This window comes from Marmota marmota, unplaced genomic scaffold (genome assembly GCF_001458135.2).
Source record: "Marmota marmota marmota unplaced genomic scaffold, marMar, whole genome shotgun sequence".
Lineage (NCBI taxonomy): Eukaryota > Metazoa > Chordata > Mammalia > Rodentia > Sciuridae > Marmota > Marmota marmota.
Window position 1 is genome coordinate 1,681,793 of NW_025999872.1, and position 15,892 is coordinate 1,697,684.

The following is a 15,892-nucleotide window of genomic DNA, read 5'->3' on the forward strand; positions in this document are numbered from 1 at the left end:
CTTTGTCTCTTTCTTCCAGCAGATCCACAGATGAGTATGGCTGCCACTGCTGCCGTCAGTCCCAGTGACTACCTGCAGCCTGCTGCCGCCACCACCCAGGCGAGTGGGCTCTGAGGGTGGGGTTCTCAGCTGCTTGTATGGGCTCATTGAAGCCAATGTTAACCACACTCAAAACCCTTTTCATTGTCACTTTCAACACTAAGACATGAGACCCAGGAAGGTTCACTTATCTACACTTTCTAAACTAAAAGTCATGCCACTTACCTAAGGTGCCACAGTTGGATCAGGGGGAAAGGCCAGGATTAAACTCAAGTATTCTTTCCCTAGATACCATTGCCATAGATGGAAACAGAGGCCCTTTTATTGAAGTTTTAAGAGAGCAGCCTTCCCTAGTCCATGGCATTGCATGTAGGAAGCACTAGAAAATACCAGTGTGTTTGTCCCTTTGCTGCCTGTCCTTTTCCCCCTCCTTCCTTTGTCAGTGGAACAGTCAGGGATTTCAGGGATTTCTCCTTCCCTATGATGGTGTGGTAGAACTCCTTCTGGGACTAAAGAGCATCATTATCCTGGTAAATGTGAGGCTAGCCCACACTGCTAGTTCATCCCACCCAGGGGCTGCTTCTAGGGAATTCCTGAGAAAGTACTGTCCTGCCTTTCCTTACTTGGTTGGCAGAAAAACCAAAGGGATGCTGGTGACACAGGCAGAGAAGAGCACACAGAGGGCTGCCACCTTAGAGGATCATGAAGGGCTGATGGGCAGCCAGCCCCAGGCCTTCTTGTCTCACTCCTTTCCTCTGCTGGTTTTTGCAGGACTCCCAGCCATCTCCTTTGGCCCTGCTTGCTGCAACATGTAGCAAAATTGGCCCTCCAGCTGTTGAAGCTGCTGTGACACCTCCTGCTCCCCCCCAGCCAACACCACGGAAACTGGTCCCTATCAAACCTGCCCCACTTCCTCTGAGTCCTGGCAAAAATAGCTTTGGCATCTTATCCTCCAAAGGAAATATACTTCAGATTCAGGGGTCACAACTGAGCACCTCCTATCCTGGAGGGCAGCTGGTATTCGCTATCCAGAACCCCACCATGATCAACAAAGGGAACCGGTCAAATGCCAATATCCAGTACCAGGCGGTCCCTCAGATTCAGGCAAGCAGTTCCCAGACCATCCAGGTGCAGCCCAATCTCACCAACCAGATCCAGATCATCCCAGGCACCAACCAGGCCATCATCACCCCTTCGCCGTCCAGTCACAAGCCTGTCCCCATCAAGCCAGCCCCTGTCCAGAAGTCAAGTGCAACCACCACCCCTGTGCAGAGTGGGGCCAACGTGGTAAAGCTGACAGGTGGAGGTGGCAACGTGACGCTCACCCTGCCCGTCAACAACCTTATGAACACCAGTGACACTGGGGCAGCCACTCAGCTCCTCACTGAAAGCCCTCCCACCCCTCTGTCTAAGACTAACAAGAAAGCCAGGAAGAAAAGCCTTCCTGCTTCCCAGCCATCTGTGGCTATGGCTGAGCAGGTGGAGACGGTACTGATTGAGACCACTGCAGACAACATCATCCAGGCAGGAAACAACCTGCTGATTGTTCAGAGCCCTGGGGGTGGCCAGCCAGCTGTGGTCCAGCAGGTCCAGGTGGTGCCGCCCAAGGCCGAGCAACAGCAGGTGGTGCAGATCCCCCAGCAGGCTCTGCGGGTAGTGCAGGCTGCATCTGCCACCCTCCCCACCGTCCCCCAGAAGCCCTCCCAGAACTTTCAGATCCAGACGGCTGAGTCAACACCTACTCAGGTACCATACACCCTCTGCCCTGCCTCCCTTTTCTCCTCTGATTACCCCTCAGCTTGCTTTTGAAGGAGAGGTAGGTCATCTCCTGATTTGATCTGGGTGTTGGAATCAATAGCATTTGGGTGGGCAAGAAGTGGCCATTTCTGTATGACAAACAAGCTCTCTTCAGATCTTGGACCAAGTACTGCTTATCTGTAGAAAGCAGATGAAATGAAGTTTTATTTTGATCCTTTTTTTTTTTTTTAATATCTTTATATTTGTTTGTGGTGCTGAGGATCAATCCTAGTGCCTCACAGGTGCTAGGCGAGCGCTCTACCACTTGAGCCACAACCCCAGCCCCCTGATCCTTTTTCTTTATGGGGAATATTTTTGGGGATGGGTAGGAGACAAATGTATATCTTTTAATAATAAAGCTGACTTCTTATTATAGAATTACATAGGACAGCAAAAATGAAAATTTCTAGTCAGAACCATAGAATCTGATGTAAAGTAACAATGAGAAATGTGCTAATCACTGTTAATTATAAATAATAATTAATAATAATAATAGGAGCAGTCTAGTTTTACAGCAGGAACATTTAGGTTAAATTCATCTAGGATTCTGAATTCAACAAGCATGTTTTCTTCTTTTACATTTCTTATGGTTGTCTAAGCTGGGCGTGGAGGCACTCTCCTACAATTCTAGCTACTTGGGGGCTGAGGCAGGAGAATGAAAAGTTGGAGGCTAGCCTCAACAACTGAATGAGATTTTGTCTCAAAATAAAAAAGGGCTGGGCATATCGGTGCACATGCCAGCCTCAGCAACTTACTGAGGCCCCAAGCAGCTTAGCAAGACCCTCTCTCAGTGGCTCAGTGGTCGAGGACCCCTGGGTTTAAACCCCAAGACTACCAAGAAAAAAAAAAAGTGCTCAATTATTCCAAATCTCTTTGGCTCTGTGAGGCAAATTTTACTCTTTGTGCATGCTTCCAGAGATTGTGCCCATGTTGCAGATGGAGAACTGGGAACTCAGAGATGTTAGAAAGTACCCAAAATTTCTTGGGGTGTGACAAGCACCAGGATTCAAATCAGAATTTTCTGCTCTTTTCTGTTCCTCTTTCTCCTTTTCATTTTTGTAGTACTGGGGATTGAACGTAGGAGTGCTCTACCACTGAGCTACATCCCTAGACCTTTTTTAATATTTTATTTAGAAAAAGGGTCTCACTGAGTTGCTTAGGGCCTCACTAAGTTGCTGAAGTTGGCTTTGAACTTTCGATCCTTCTGCCTCAGCCTCCTAAGGTGCTGGGATTACAGGCAAGCACCACGCACCTGGGCCTAGATATTTTTATTTTTTATTTTGAGACAGGATCTCAACTCGGTGAAGTTGTCTTTGAACTTGGCAGTCTTCCTGTCTCAGCCTCCCAAATAGCTGAGTATGGGCATGCATCACCATGCCTGTCCTCAACTCAGATTTCTAACTTTAAACCCCACACTTTTCCATTCTCCACCTTGACTCTGTGTAGTAGATGCTACCATTAAAATTGATGATGGGTTGTTGTTTTTTTTTAATATAGAAAATTAGTTCCTGCCATTGAGGAATTTGTAATCCAGATTCCTGTAGAGCTGGTCACAGTGGCACACACCTGTAATCTCAGCAGCTTGGGAGGCTGAGGCAAGAGGATTGCAAATTCAAAGCCAGCCTCAGCAACTTAGTGAGGCTCTAAGTGACTTAGCGAGACCCTGTCTCAAAAAAGGGTGGTGGTGCTGAGGGTGTGATTCAGTAGTTAAGCACCCCTGGTCTCGATCCCTGGTACCAAAAAAATAAAATAAAGATGGCTGTAGAGAGAGGACCACATTAGTAACAGTGTGATCTCCTGGATAGAGAAGAAATGCCTTTGAATTTGAGCTGGGGACATGGAAGTCATACAAGAGGAAATCTGAGGCCTTCCTTAGAATTTCTACTTCCTTCTGGTGTGTATTATATATTGCCAGGTGACTTTTTACAAATTGTTTATTTCACAATATCTAAGATCCTATTATCAGAACTACTTTAAAGGTAAAAAACTGCTGGATGCACACCTGTAATCATAGATACTTGGGAGGCTGAGACAGGAAGATCATAAGTTTGAGGCCAGTCTAGGCAATCTGGTGAGACCCTGTCTCAAAAGATAAAAAGGACTCATGATATAGCTCAGTGACAGAGCACTCCTGGGTTTAATTCCTAATACTGCAAAAAATAAATAAATAAAAGCGAAGAGCTGAAGCAATACCTGCTCAGGTGTGGTATGCACATCCTCGGCAGTCTCAGTCACCTTTTCTTCATCTTCAGACTGTTGGAGGCAGGACTTAAATCAGATCTTCCTGAAGAAATAATCATACACTTTAGCTATAACAACATCTTTGTCATCATTATTACTTTTGGCACGAGGTCCTGAACCCAGGGGCACTGTCTACTGAGCTACATCCCCAGCCCTTTATGTTATTTTCATTTTGAGACAGGGTCTCACCAAGTTTCCCAGGCTGGCCTCCAACTCCCCAGGCCCTCTGTCAGTGATTGTTTCTGTCTTTGTTTTTCATGATCTTGACAGGGGCACTGGCCAAGTACCCTGTAGAAAGTCCCCTGTCTAAATTTGTCTGATGTTTTTATGATTATTAGACTGAAGTTCTGGGGTTTTGTAATGAATACCAGAGGCAAAGTACCCTTTTCATCACGTTACAACAGGGGTACAGGACACCCCCTGTGATGTTAGCCCTTGTCCCTTGGTGAAGCTGCCAAAGGTGGTGTTCGCCAGCTGTCTTTGCAAGTTGTTACTTTTCCCTTTGTTCTATGGAAATCAGTTGCTAAGTCTGAATTTGTCTCTTTTCCCCATTTATTTACTTATTCAATCATTTATTTATATCACTATGGACTCATGTATATTTTATACTTTGGGTTATAAGCCAGTACTACTTTTTTTTGCTTAAAATTGTTCCAGTTTTGGTCATTGGGAACTCTTTCATGCTGAATCCTGTATCCTTTTGACATGTTCTCATCCTTTTTTTAAAATTCAGCTTTTTTGAGGTATTCACACACCATAAAAATCACCTTCTCAAAGTGTCGAGTTCCATGGTCTTTAGTATATTTACAGAGTTGTGCAGCCTTCATCACTTACCATTTCCCCTCCCCTCAGCCTCTGACATCCACTAGTCTATTTCCTGCCTGTGCATTGCCTATTCTGGACATTTCACATGAATGGACTCTACAACAGAAGGTCTTTTGTGACTGGTTTCTTTCACTTAGCATAATCTCCAGGTTCATCCACACTGGAACATCAGGACTTCATTCCTTGATCTTCCCAGCTCCAGCCTAAGAATCAACCATTTCTCTTAGGAGTCCAGGTTCCTCTTCTCGGAGGATGTGACAGCAGTTTTTTAATTCTCTCATTCTCCATCCCATTTATATGTTTTTCAGTATGGACTCATGGATTCCTGTTTTATTCAATGGGTTATAATACATTAATATAACTATTTCAATGTTTAAATTGTCCCAGATTTGATCAGTGGGGCCCCTCGTGCTGGCTTTTCACCTATCCTCACCATGCTGTGGGCATTTCCCTAACTTCCCAGCACAAGCGTCCTGATCTCTTCTTGTACCTTCCCTGCCCCAACCTGGAATTAACTCTTTCTCTGGGGAGTTCTCATTCCCTTTAAATTAAAAAAAAAAAAAAAGATTTTTTTTTTCAGTTGTAGATGAACACAATACCTTTATTTTTTATGTGCTACTGAGGATCAAACCCAGTGCCTCACACATGCTAGGCAGGCGCTCTACCACTGAGCTACAATGGCAGCTTCTCCCATTCCCTTTAGTGGAGCATTGATGTAGAAGCTGGGGCTTGGGTGCTGGCGTGAGCTTATTGCTACAAAGGTGTTGCTTAGTGGACACAGCTAGGAAGTACACATCAATAGACATGTCTACAGACATAGATAATGTCTAAATATATATATATATATATATATATATATATATATATATATACACACACACACACACACACACACACACACACTTTTATTTCNACCACTTCTTTTGTTGTTATATAAAATACACACACACACACACACACACATACACACACACTTTTTTTTATCTTTGCCAGTCTGGATTGGGGAAAGATTATTTCTTATTTACATGTCTCTTGAGGACTAATATGAATCTGTTTTTCTTTGTCTTGGGGTCACTATCTTCTAATTCTCCAACTCTGAGATTTGGCATTGACATTTTTCTGTGTTAACACAGTAAATTAAAAGTTTGGTTTCAAATCAATAGCCAGCCTTGCTAGCTTAGTACAAGGAGCCCCTTGTTGAACATCAACAGTGTATAAATGTAGATTTGGGCTGTTGGAAGAGAGACTTGGGCTGACAGAGAGGCACTGCCTGTTCTTAATTGGGCAAGGAGATATGAAGGTGCAGGAGCCCTCTTTCCCAGAGCACTTACTTTTTCTCTCTGGCCCCCCAGGTCTACATCCGCACACCTTCTGGTGAAGTACAGACAGTCCTTGTCCAGGACAGCCCCCCAGCTACAGCTGCAACCACCTCAACCACCACGTGTAGCAGCCCTGCACCCCGGGCTCCCCATCTGAGTGGGACCAGCAAAAAGCACTCAGCTGCAATTCTCCGAAAAGAGCGCCCCTTGCCAAAGATTGCACCCGCTGGGAGCATCATCAGCCTGAATGCTGCACAGCTGGCTGCGGCGGCCCAGGCCATGCAGACCATCAACATCAATGGAGTCCAGGTCCAGGGTGTACCTGTCACCATCACCAACACTGGCGGTGAGGAAACAGGCTTCAGCCACGTGGTTGGCAACAAGGCCTGTGTGCCCAGCACATGGGAATGAAGCCAACCTGGGGATTCCCAGTAGCAGCAGTGAGGATACTGCCCATTCTTTGCCTGGTCCTCTGCAGCCTAAGAGCACGTCCATGTGTATCTTCCCAATTGGTTCTTAGAGTAGAGCTGTGAGATAGAGTAAATCACATAGTCTCCATTAGACCTTGAATCTGATGGAAAATTTCCTGGGGTACCCAGATTAATTTGATACAAACTGAGGACATATGTTCAGGGGAGATTCTGAGTAAAGGAAGTCAAAAGCTTCTTAGAAAGGCTGGCATTGAGATTGAGGGTGAGGAAGGAACCCTGGATGGTGAGAAAGCTTGTGCTGTACTTTAGGTCACTGGTGGTATGTATGCTGAGAAAGTGGCCTCAGAAATAATCACAGGAAGAATTGAAGCTACCTAGCAAAAGTGCTTCTTTGCATCCTATATCTGGTTGAAGGGAAACTTGAAGGTAGCAGGAACTCTGAATCTCCTCTCTTCATCTTTTGTTGGGGTGCTAAGTATTGAACCCAGGGGTGCTAGGTATTGAACCCAGGGGCACTCTACCACTAAGCTATATCCCCAGCTTTTAATTATTCTTTTAAATGTTTGAGACAGGGTCTAAATTAAATTAGGCCAGTTGTCCTCAACCTTGTGATCCTCCTGCCTCGGCCTTCCATATAGCTGGGATTACAGGTGTGTATCACCATTCCTGGCTCACCTCTTCATCCTTATTGAATTTACAGTACTTTATGCATTTGGTTTTCCCATTTGGGGGCCCCAAAAGAGAGGACAAGGCATCCTAGAGGACTTAATTTTTCCCAGAGCCCATAAAACTATCTTCTCTTACTAACAAAAGTCCCTAGAGACTTTTATCCTAAAAGTAGAGTGGATAATCAACAAGGGCCTAAGGTAGAGGAAACAGGAAGAATGCTCTAAGACAATGCCAGGTAAGACCCTTTGTAACTGGAATCATGTAGGCAATGTCTTTAACTTTTTTTTTGGTTGCACATGGGATTGAACCCAGTGGAGCTTTACCACTTTATTTTAAATTTTGAGACAAGGTCTCACTAAGTTGCTGAGGCTGGCCTCAAACTTGGCAACCTTCTGCCTCAGTCTCCCAAGTAGCCAGGATTATGCATCTGCTTCATCCACCTGGTTCATGTAGGCAACATCTTTTTTTTTTAATTAATATTTTTTAGTTATAGATGGATGCAATATCTTTATTTTGTTTATTCATTTTTATGTGGTGCTGAGGATCGAACCCAGCGCCTCACTTGTGCAAGGCAAGTGCTCTGCCACTGAGCCACAACCCCAACCCCTGTAGGCAACATCTTAAAGTGCATTTTGAGTTTGGTACAGTGGCATATGCCTGCAGTTCTAGCTACTCTAAGCTGAGGTAGAAAGATCTCAAGTTTGAGACCAGCCTTGGCAACTTAGACCTTGTCTCAAAATTTAAAAGGGCTGGGATGCTAGGTGTGGTGGCACAAACCAGTAATCCCAGCGGCTCAGGAGGTTGAGGCAGGAGGATCACAAGTTCAAAACCAGCCTCAACAACAACTTATGAGGCACTGTCTCAAAAAAAAAAAAAAATACATATATACACACACACACACACACACACACACACACACACACACACATATAAAGGGCTTGGATGTGGCTTTATGGTTAAGTACCCCTGGGTTCAACCCTGGTATCAAAAAAATTTTTAAAAAAGCGAGGCTGGGGTGTAGCTCAATGGTAAAACTCTTGCTCAGCATGTGTGACATACAGGGTTTAATCCACAGTAATGCAAAAAATAAATACACATAAAAATAAAATAATAAGAAAATAAAAAGATGAGGTGAGTTGAATGAATTTTGCCTGTGAAGTATGATGGTTCAGGGCAGTGACTCTGAACCTGGGTTCACTTCCGGTTCTACTATCTATTAGCCATGTGACCTTGATATGTTATTTAATGTGGTCTCCTCTTCTCTGAATTGGGGATAATAGTATCTGTTATAGGTTTATCTGAGGTCTCTAACAGGTTCTCAAAAATAGCAGCTGCAGTGATTATCCTTTTGTGCAGAAAGGAAGAACTTTTGACTCAAGGTTTCAGGCTTCCTCTCTGTAAACTGTGGCCTTCTCTTTACCACAGGGCAGCAGCAGCTGACGGTGCAGAATGTTTCTGGAAACAACCTGACCATCAGTGGGCTAAGCCCCACCCAGATACAGCTGCAGATGGAGCAGGCCCTGGCCGGAGAGGCCCAGCCTGGGGAGAAGCGGCGCCGCATGGCCTGCACATGTCCCAACTGCAAGGATGGGGAGAAGAGGTAATCCAAGGGTTAGGCCACACCAGCATCCTGGCATGTGCACTGTTCCCCAAGCCCCTCCAGGGGTGCCCAGGGCTTACGCTTAGCTTGTCTTTTTTTTTTCCCCCAGTACTGAGTATTGAACCAAGGGGCATTTTACCACTGAGCTACACCTTTAGCATTGTTTTTTTGTTTGTTTTTGTCTTTTCTGTGCCTACAACCTTGCTGTATCTTATTTCTGTCCACCTCCTTCCCTTCTTCCCATTCCCTCCACCCCACCCTTAATCCAATTCTCAGGTCTGGAGAGCAAGGCAAGAAGAAGCACGTGTGCCACATCCCAGACTGCGGCAAGACTTTCCGGAAGACATCCTTGCTGCGGGCCCATGTGCGCCTGCACACCGGGGAGCGGCCATTCGTCTGCAACTGGTTCTTCTGTGGAAAGAGGTTCACGAGGAGTGACGAGCTCCAGCGGCACGCTCGCACCCACACAGGTCAGCTCCCGCCTCCCTTCAGCCCTGTTTTGCTGCCCTCGGTGCACCAGCACCCTGGCCTGTCAGGAGCTGCTACATTGAACAAGAGCTACCGACTGTCCAAAGGTTACCCCAGAAATTCTTTGCGGCCATTCCTTAATCGCAGTGTTCCTCCAGAGTGGTATCACTGCATTACATGACCCCAGTGACCTCTGCCACATCTGCATAAAATCACTTAGTGTGCTACACTCTCAGAAGACATTACAGATTACCTGAGTTAATCCCGGTAAGGACACTCTGGGAGGTACTTTGATAATGTCCATCTTACTGAGGCCTGGAGAGGCGGCCAGGTCACCTAGCTAATGACAGGCAGAGCCAGGTTCAAACCCAGGCTCTCTGGCTCCTAAGTCCATTTCTTTCTCTCTTTTTTTTTTTTTTTTTAAATCTTTTTATAGTTGTAAATGGACAGGATGCCTTTATTTTATTTGTTTCTTTTTATGTGGTGCTGAGGATTGAGCCCATGCCTGAAGATTGAACACATGCTAGGCAAGCTCTGCCACTGAGCAACAGCCCCAGCCCCCAGGTCCATTTCTTAATCACTATTCCATGCTGTCCTCCTGTTGTTATTTACATAATGATTTTCCTTAAATTGTTTATCTGTTTTACTCATTTATTTCCTAAGCAATACTGTTTTTTATATTGTAGGTTTGATATCACATGTTTGAATGTACTGGCAAATAATGCAAAACTATTAGAAAAATGCTATAGTGAATGCCCCAGTGAGCAGACAGACCCCTTGTACTGGGACTGGGATAGGGGACTTGTGACCCAAAGCTCCTGGCCAGGGTGGTGGGACAGACGCAGAAGAGTAAACACTTCACTGAACAGTGGCTGACCTGGCCGGGGTCAGTGTGCTTCAGGTCAGTAAGTGCTCAGGGCTGGTGAGGTCAGAGTGGAGTGGGGCCTTCCTGTGAGGGAAGGTGTTGTTGCAGGTGTAAAGCCCAAGGAACACAGATCAGAACAAAGCAGGCAGGCAGTCCCACAAGAGAAGACTGCAGGGGCTCAGGGTGAACATCTTGGGCAAAGATAAGGAAGAGAACATAGGAGACTGGAGAGGTCAGATGGGGCAGGGAAGTGAGGACGGATCAGAGTGTAGAGCAGCAGATGGCAGGGAGAAAATATCTGAGCAAGAGGTGGACAGAACATGGCAACGAGGCCATGACAGCTTTACCAGGGGCCCCTCATGTACTCCCTTCTTTTTGGGGTACCACAGTGTTTGCACATGGGCTCCACATGTGATGGACATCTCCTCTTCCCAGGGGACAAACGCTTCGAGTGTGCCCAGTGTCAGAAGCGCTTCATGAGAAGTGACCACCTCACCAAGCATTACAAGACCCACCTGGTCACGAAGAACTTATAAGGCCAACTGAGACAGGAGGACCTGAAGACACAACTCCCCCATCTGTCCTGCCTGGGCCCCTAGTGAACAGGTGCCCACAGCTGCCCTCAGCCCCGCTGCTGTTCTGTGGCTGTGTCCCCACAGGAAGGGGCTCTGCTCCCTGTGCTCTCCTTCTGAAGCCCCTTGGCTCCGCCCTGGCCCTTCCTTCCCACCATGAGCTCCCGTCCTGCCCAGACCATGGACACTGGCCATGCCCAATGAGACGTTCTAAACCAGGACGCATGGGAACCCTTATTTCCAAAGGAAAAACGCATTTCACTCCGTCGAGGAGCAAAGTGAGCCCGCCCCTGCCCTGTTCCCTGCCTCCAACACTCCCAACACTGCCGGAGTCCCACCGTGCCATGCCCCCCAACTCCTGTGCCTCCTTGCCCCCACCCACCCACTAGGGATGCCCTGGTGCCTGGCACCCAGCCTCCCACTGGCACCCACCTCTGCAGAGGCTCAGGAGCCACCTCCACTCCACTGCCCAGCCCTGCCACGGCTCTCCTCCAGACATTCCAACTTCCCATTCAAACGTCAGACACCCGTGGACTCCTCTCTGCACCCCTTTTTCTATGGAGAACGTTGCCTTATATTCTCTACTTCAGATGATGAACACTGTGTATTGTGTGTGCTTTAAGGACGTTTTATTTAATTGCTCCCTTCTTCCTTTCCTTCGTAACCACCTCCCCCCATGCCTGCTTTCAGTTTAGGGTTTTGGGGGGCAATGATGAGCATATGAATTTTTTTCTCACTCTAGCAATTCTCTTTTCTAAGTGACACAGCATTTCAACTCAAAAACACCTCCATCCTGAACCTCCTCCCTCCCCCCTCATCTCACATGCCCCACCCAAGCTCAACTGTGTACAGTGTATATTGTATAATAGACGATTGTGTCTACTACATGTTTTAAAAAACATATTGCTTGTTATTTTTGAGGCTTTTAAATTAAACAAAAATCCAACTTTATTTTTAGTTGTAACTGCTTGAGGTATGTTTTATGAATTAAGTGACAGATTTGTTATCCTTTATTAACAATGTACTCTGTTGGTCAGTGCTGGGCTGACAAAAATTTTTTCTTGCTAATAAATTTAGTTGCCTGAGGCAAAATCTGCACCTTGGCAGTTTGGCTTCCTTTCTGTTTTACCTTGGAGGGCTCAGAGAAGGACTCCAGAGGAGGGAGCCTTTGTCTCTCAGAGCGATCCACACCTGGACCAAGATAGGACCCTGCCTAGGGGCTGCAGCCATATGTGCTTCACAGTGAAGTCCCCAGAGCGTCTCCAGAGACCTTCTCAGAGGCCAGGGCCCACCTAGTGTGTGTTTGTTTTCCACAAGCCAGTATTGCTTCTGCCACAGAGACAAGTTACAGCAGGCACTCCCTCAGCCAGCAAGCTGACTCCCCCACAACTCCCAGGCCCTGGAGGGGAGGGCTTTGGCCTCATAGCCCATAATAAGTTTAGGGAGAAGAGCCAAGGGACTTTGGCTTAGCCACTTCCAAAAGGCTCAGAGTCTGGAAAAAACAGTTTCCCAAGGACTCAGGGCCCTTCCTAAGGCACAGGACCAGGCAGATTCCTCAGAGGGCCCAGCAGCTAGAGGCCTGTGAGCCCAGCTTTTCCTAAAAGGACCCTGGCTGGCCAGGTTCTGTTTTTCTTCTGTCCCCTTGTCCAGCATCCCAGGGAGGGCAGTCAGTTGATGGACACCTTTTGGTTTTAGCAAGGTTTTACAGATCTGAAATTTTGGTGGGGATTTTTTTTTTTTTTTTTTGAGGGGGGAGGCAGGAAGTCCAGGGTTGTGGTATTATGCAGGTAAAGGTCAGAGCTGATATTTAAGCCTCTTTGGGGCCTGAAGAGCAGAGCATCTGGGGCTGAAGGGAAAGGCGAGTCATCTCAAGCACGCAGAGAACAGAATGTGCTTTTTACTCACCTTCAGGACACCCAGGGTGGCGGTCCTGTTCAGGAGTGGTGAGGCTCATTCTCACTGCCCTGTCCTCTTGCCTTTGTTGCCAGCTACCTGCATTGCTACAAAACAGCTTTTCTTTTAGTGCCAGTTGACCTGCACAGGACTAAAAAAATAAAAAGGACAAGGATCTTAGATGGATCCAGGTTCTCTGCCTTTGCTCACTTGTCAGCAGGTAGGGAGACCCTTCCCATTACATTCAATTCTCAGGGCAAAATACTAGAAGAGCAGCTGAATGGACCCTGGCAGAGAACCTCTTCCTCAGCCCATCAGCCCTGCATCTCATTGCTGCTCTGACAACCGGGGGAAGGCGTGAGGTACACTTACCTATCCCCTATGTGTGGGTGGCACAGCTGGAAAACTGCCTTGCATGCTCTGAATGAGGGGTTGGTGGAGAGAAGGGATGTATTAACCAACTGGCTCCTTTCTGCCACATGTTCTTGATTTTGCTCTTAGGCACAAAGAATTACTGTTCCTGGGAGTGGATTCCAAGGCTGGTGCCTTATGCTTTCTGTGAAGAAACTGACCTGACACCTTGGCATCCTTTAGAGATGAGCTGTGATCTAGGAACTCTCCCCCACCTCCCTCCCTCCCTTGAAGGCTGATTCCTTCCTACCCTACCTCATTCCAGTCTCTTCTAATCAGACCTTCCTTCTGGGGCATTCTTCAGGCCCGCGAGGCCGTTGGGGAGGGGGGCTTCTTCTCTAGTTGTCACGTGTTTCAATTAAACACTAGCCCACTGCACTCAGTGGCTTCGGGACCAGAGGGAAACCATTTTCAACTGTAAGGAAAACAGAGCAAGCACCATGGCAAATGAAATATTGGGGAGTACATGACTATGACACTGGGACACACAGGGCTGGGGATGTAGCTCAGTAGCAGAGTGCCTGCCTAGCATGTCCAGGGCCCTGGGTTTGATTCCCAGCACTGAAACAAAAACCAAAAACTGGGACACACACTCCACCAACTGGGTGTCCCTACTTGGCTTTGGCCAGTTGGTGCTGTGCAAGAATGCCATGTCTGTTGACTTTTGTAAGAGAAGCTAGAAATGTGGAGTGCTATGGTTTGGATCCTGCACATCTCAAAAGGTCCATGTGTTTAAAGCCTGGTCCAGCCTATGGTGCCATTGGGAGGTGTGGACCTGGAGGAGGTCAGCTCATTGGCGCATGGCCTTGAAGGGAATATTGGCACTCCAGCCCCTCCTCTTCCTGTCTTTCCTTCCTAGCCACAGAAAGTAAGCAGCTTCATCACGCATTTCCACCATGATCTACTGCCTCCCCACAGGCCTAAAAGCAACAGAGCCAACCAACCATGGACTGAAACCTCCAAAACTAAGCTGAAATATAAACCTCTCCTTTTTCTTTCTTTCTTCCCAACCCCCAGTACTGGGGACCGAACCCAAGGGCACTCTACACCACTGAGTTGAAATCCTAGCCCTCCCACCTTTTTTTTTTTGGTGCTGGGGATTGAACTCAGGAGTGCTTTATCACTAAGCTACATTCCCAATCCTTTTTATTTTATTTTATTTTTTTTGACACAGGGTCTTACTAAGTTGCTAAAGCTAGCCTCAAACCTGCAATCCTCCTGCCTCAGCCTCCCATCCGCAACAACCTTCCTCTTATCTCGGGCATTCTGTTAGGTGCAATATTGGAAAGCTGACTTAAAACACAGAGTTTTGTGTGAAGTCTCCAAATCTTTAAATGTTGGCTCAATTGTTTAAAAATACAGCAGGAGGGCTGGGGTTGAGGCTTGGTGGTAGAGAACTTGCCTAGCATGTGTGAGGTATGGGTTCGAGCCTCAGCACCACATATAAATAAAGGTCCATCAAAGACTAAAAAAATATTTTAAAAAGAATACAGCAGGAGCTAGGCACAGTAGTAATGCCTATAATCCCAGGACTCAGAAGGCTGAGACAGGAAGATGGCAAATTTGAGGCCAATCTTAGTAATATAGCGAGAAATTCAATTAAAAGGGCCCAAAATAAAAAGACTGAGTAGGGATGGAGCTCAGGAGTACAGTACTCCTGGGTTCAATCCCCAGTATGGCAAAAAAAAAAAAAAAAAAATCATGGACTGGTAAGGTCATAGCAAGGGGACACCCTGGCCTCCCCAGGGATGGACAAGATTTGAGTTCAGGAAACAGTCCTATTTCAGATCCTAATGGACACACACACACACACACACACACACACACACACACACAGAGTCAGGCTAGTAGCATCTTCCTTAACCACAGGCAAAAGGGAATATGGCAGAGGCTTTGCAGTCTACACAGTTCTGCAAACTACCCCACCCCACCCAAGGCCAACCCGACCTTCAGTTTGTCTCCAACCAGATTTGATGTATCATTCCCAGAGTGATGTGGATCCCTCTCTCTCCACATTCCATACCCATTCTTTTTTCTTTTTGGTACCAGGAATTGAACGCAGGGCGCTTAGCCACTGAGCCACATCCCAAGCAGGGATTAGAAACAGGTCTCACTGAGTTGCTTAGGGCCTTGCTAAATTGCTGAGGCTGAGCCTTGAACTCACGATCCTCCTACCTCAACCTCTGGGATTAGAGTTGTGAGCCACCTTGCCAGCTCCATACCCATTCTTAAGTGTGTGTGTCAGGGGATGTAGACAACAGAGCTCAAAGACTGAGACCTAGAGACTAAGAGGACAAGACCACCAAATGCAATATGAGAACAGACTGGATCTCAGAAGAGGAAAAGGACTTTAGTTGGGGGTAAGGGCAAAATTCAAATAAAGCCTATGAATCACTGTTAATTTCTTGTTTTTGGTAACTGTGCTATGGTTAGTAAGCTCTTTATTTTAGAAGAAGCTGGGTGAAGTGTATATGGAAAATCTTTGTACTATATGTGTAATTTTTCAGTAAATCTAAAATTGCCTCAAAAATTTTAAAAATTAAAAAAAAATTTTTTACTTAAGTCAAGAAATGGAGTACAGCCAGGCACAGTGGTGTGTCCTGTAATCTCAATGACTTGGAAAGCTGAGGCAAGAGGATTGTGAGTTTGAGGCCCACCTCAACAAGGCCCTAAGCAACTTAGAGAGACCCTATCTCAAAATAAAAAATAAAAAGGGCCAGGTGTGGTTCACCTAAAACTAAAATATAAATGTTAAAAAAAAA

At 46.4% G+C, this 15,892-nt stretch overlaps 1 protein-coding gene and 1 long non-coding RNA gene across 14 annotated transcripts in view; one reads left to right on the plus strand and one right to left on the minus strand.

Annotated features, from left to right (window-relative positions):
* The window catches only part of Sp2 (Sp2 transcription factor), a 30,114-nt gene extending 18,190 nt beyond the window's left edge, over positions 1-11,924 (plus strand). The window contains exons 2-7 of one of the 2 annotated variants that reach the window (XM_015506666.2): positions 23-99; positions 811-1,785; positions 6,255-6,567; positions 8,747-8,921; positions 9,198-9,391; positions 10,690-11,924. In XM_015506666.2, the coding sequence (XP_015362152.1) occupies positions 23-99; positions 811-1,785; positions 6,255-6,567; positions 8,747-8,921; positions 9,198-9,391; positions 10,690-10,790 (1,835 nt within the window). In that variant the 3' untranslated portion in view covers positions 10,791-11,924. Of the gene's footprint in view, positions 1-19; positions 100-810; positions 1,786-6,254; positions 6,568-8,746; positions 8,922-9,197; positions 9,392-10,689 lie in introns of both variants that reach the window. The other variant, XM_015506665.2, reaches the window with a different exon arrangement.
* Positions 1-15,892, minus strand: part of LOC125611283 — a 38,260-nt gene that overhangs the window by 16,659 nt on the left and 5,709 nt on the right. For 7 of the 12 annotated variants that reach the window (XR_007341441.1, XR_007341427.1, XR_007341428.1 and 4 more), the window contains exons 3-4: positions 12,732-13,545; positions 4,030-4,120 (exon numbers count right to left, since the gene is read on the minus strand). This is a non-coding gene — a long non-coding RNA (uncharacterized LOC125611283). Of the gene's footprint in view, positions 1-1,694; positions 1,975-3,285; positions 3,916-4,029; positions 4,121-6,561; positions 6,749-12,731; positions 13,546-15,892 lie in introns of those variants that run through there. The other 5 variants (XR_007341432.1, XR_007341440.1, XR_007341430.1 and 2 more) reach the window with 5 other exon arrangements.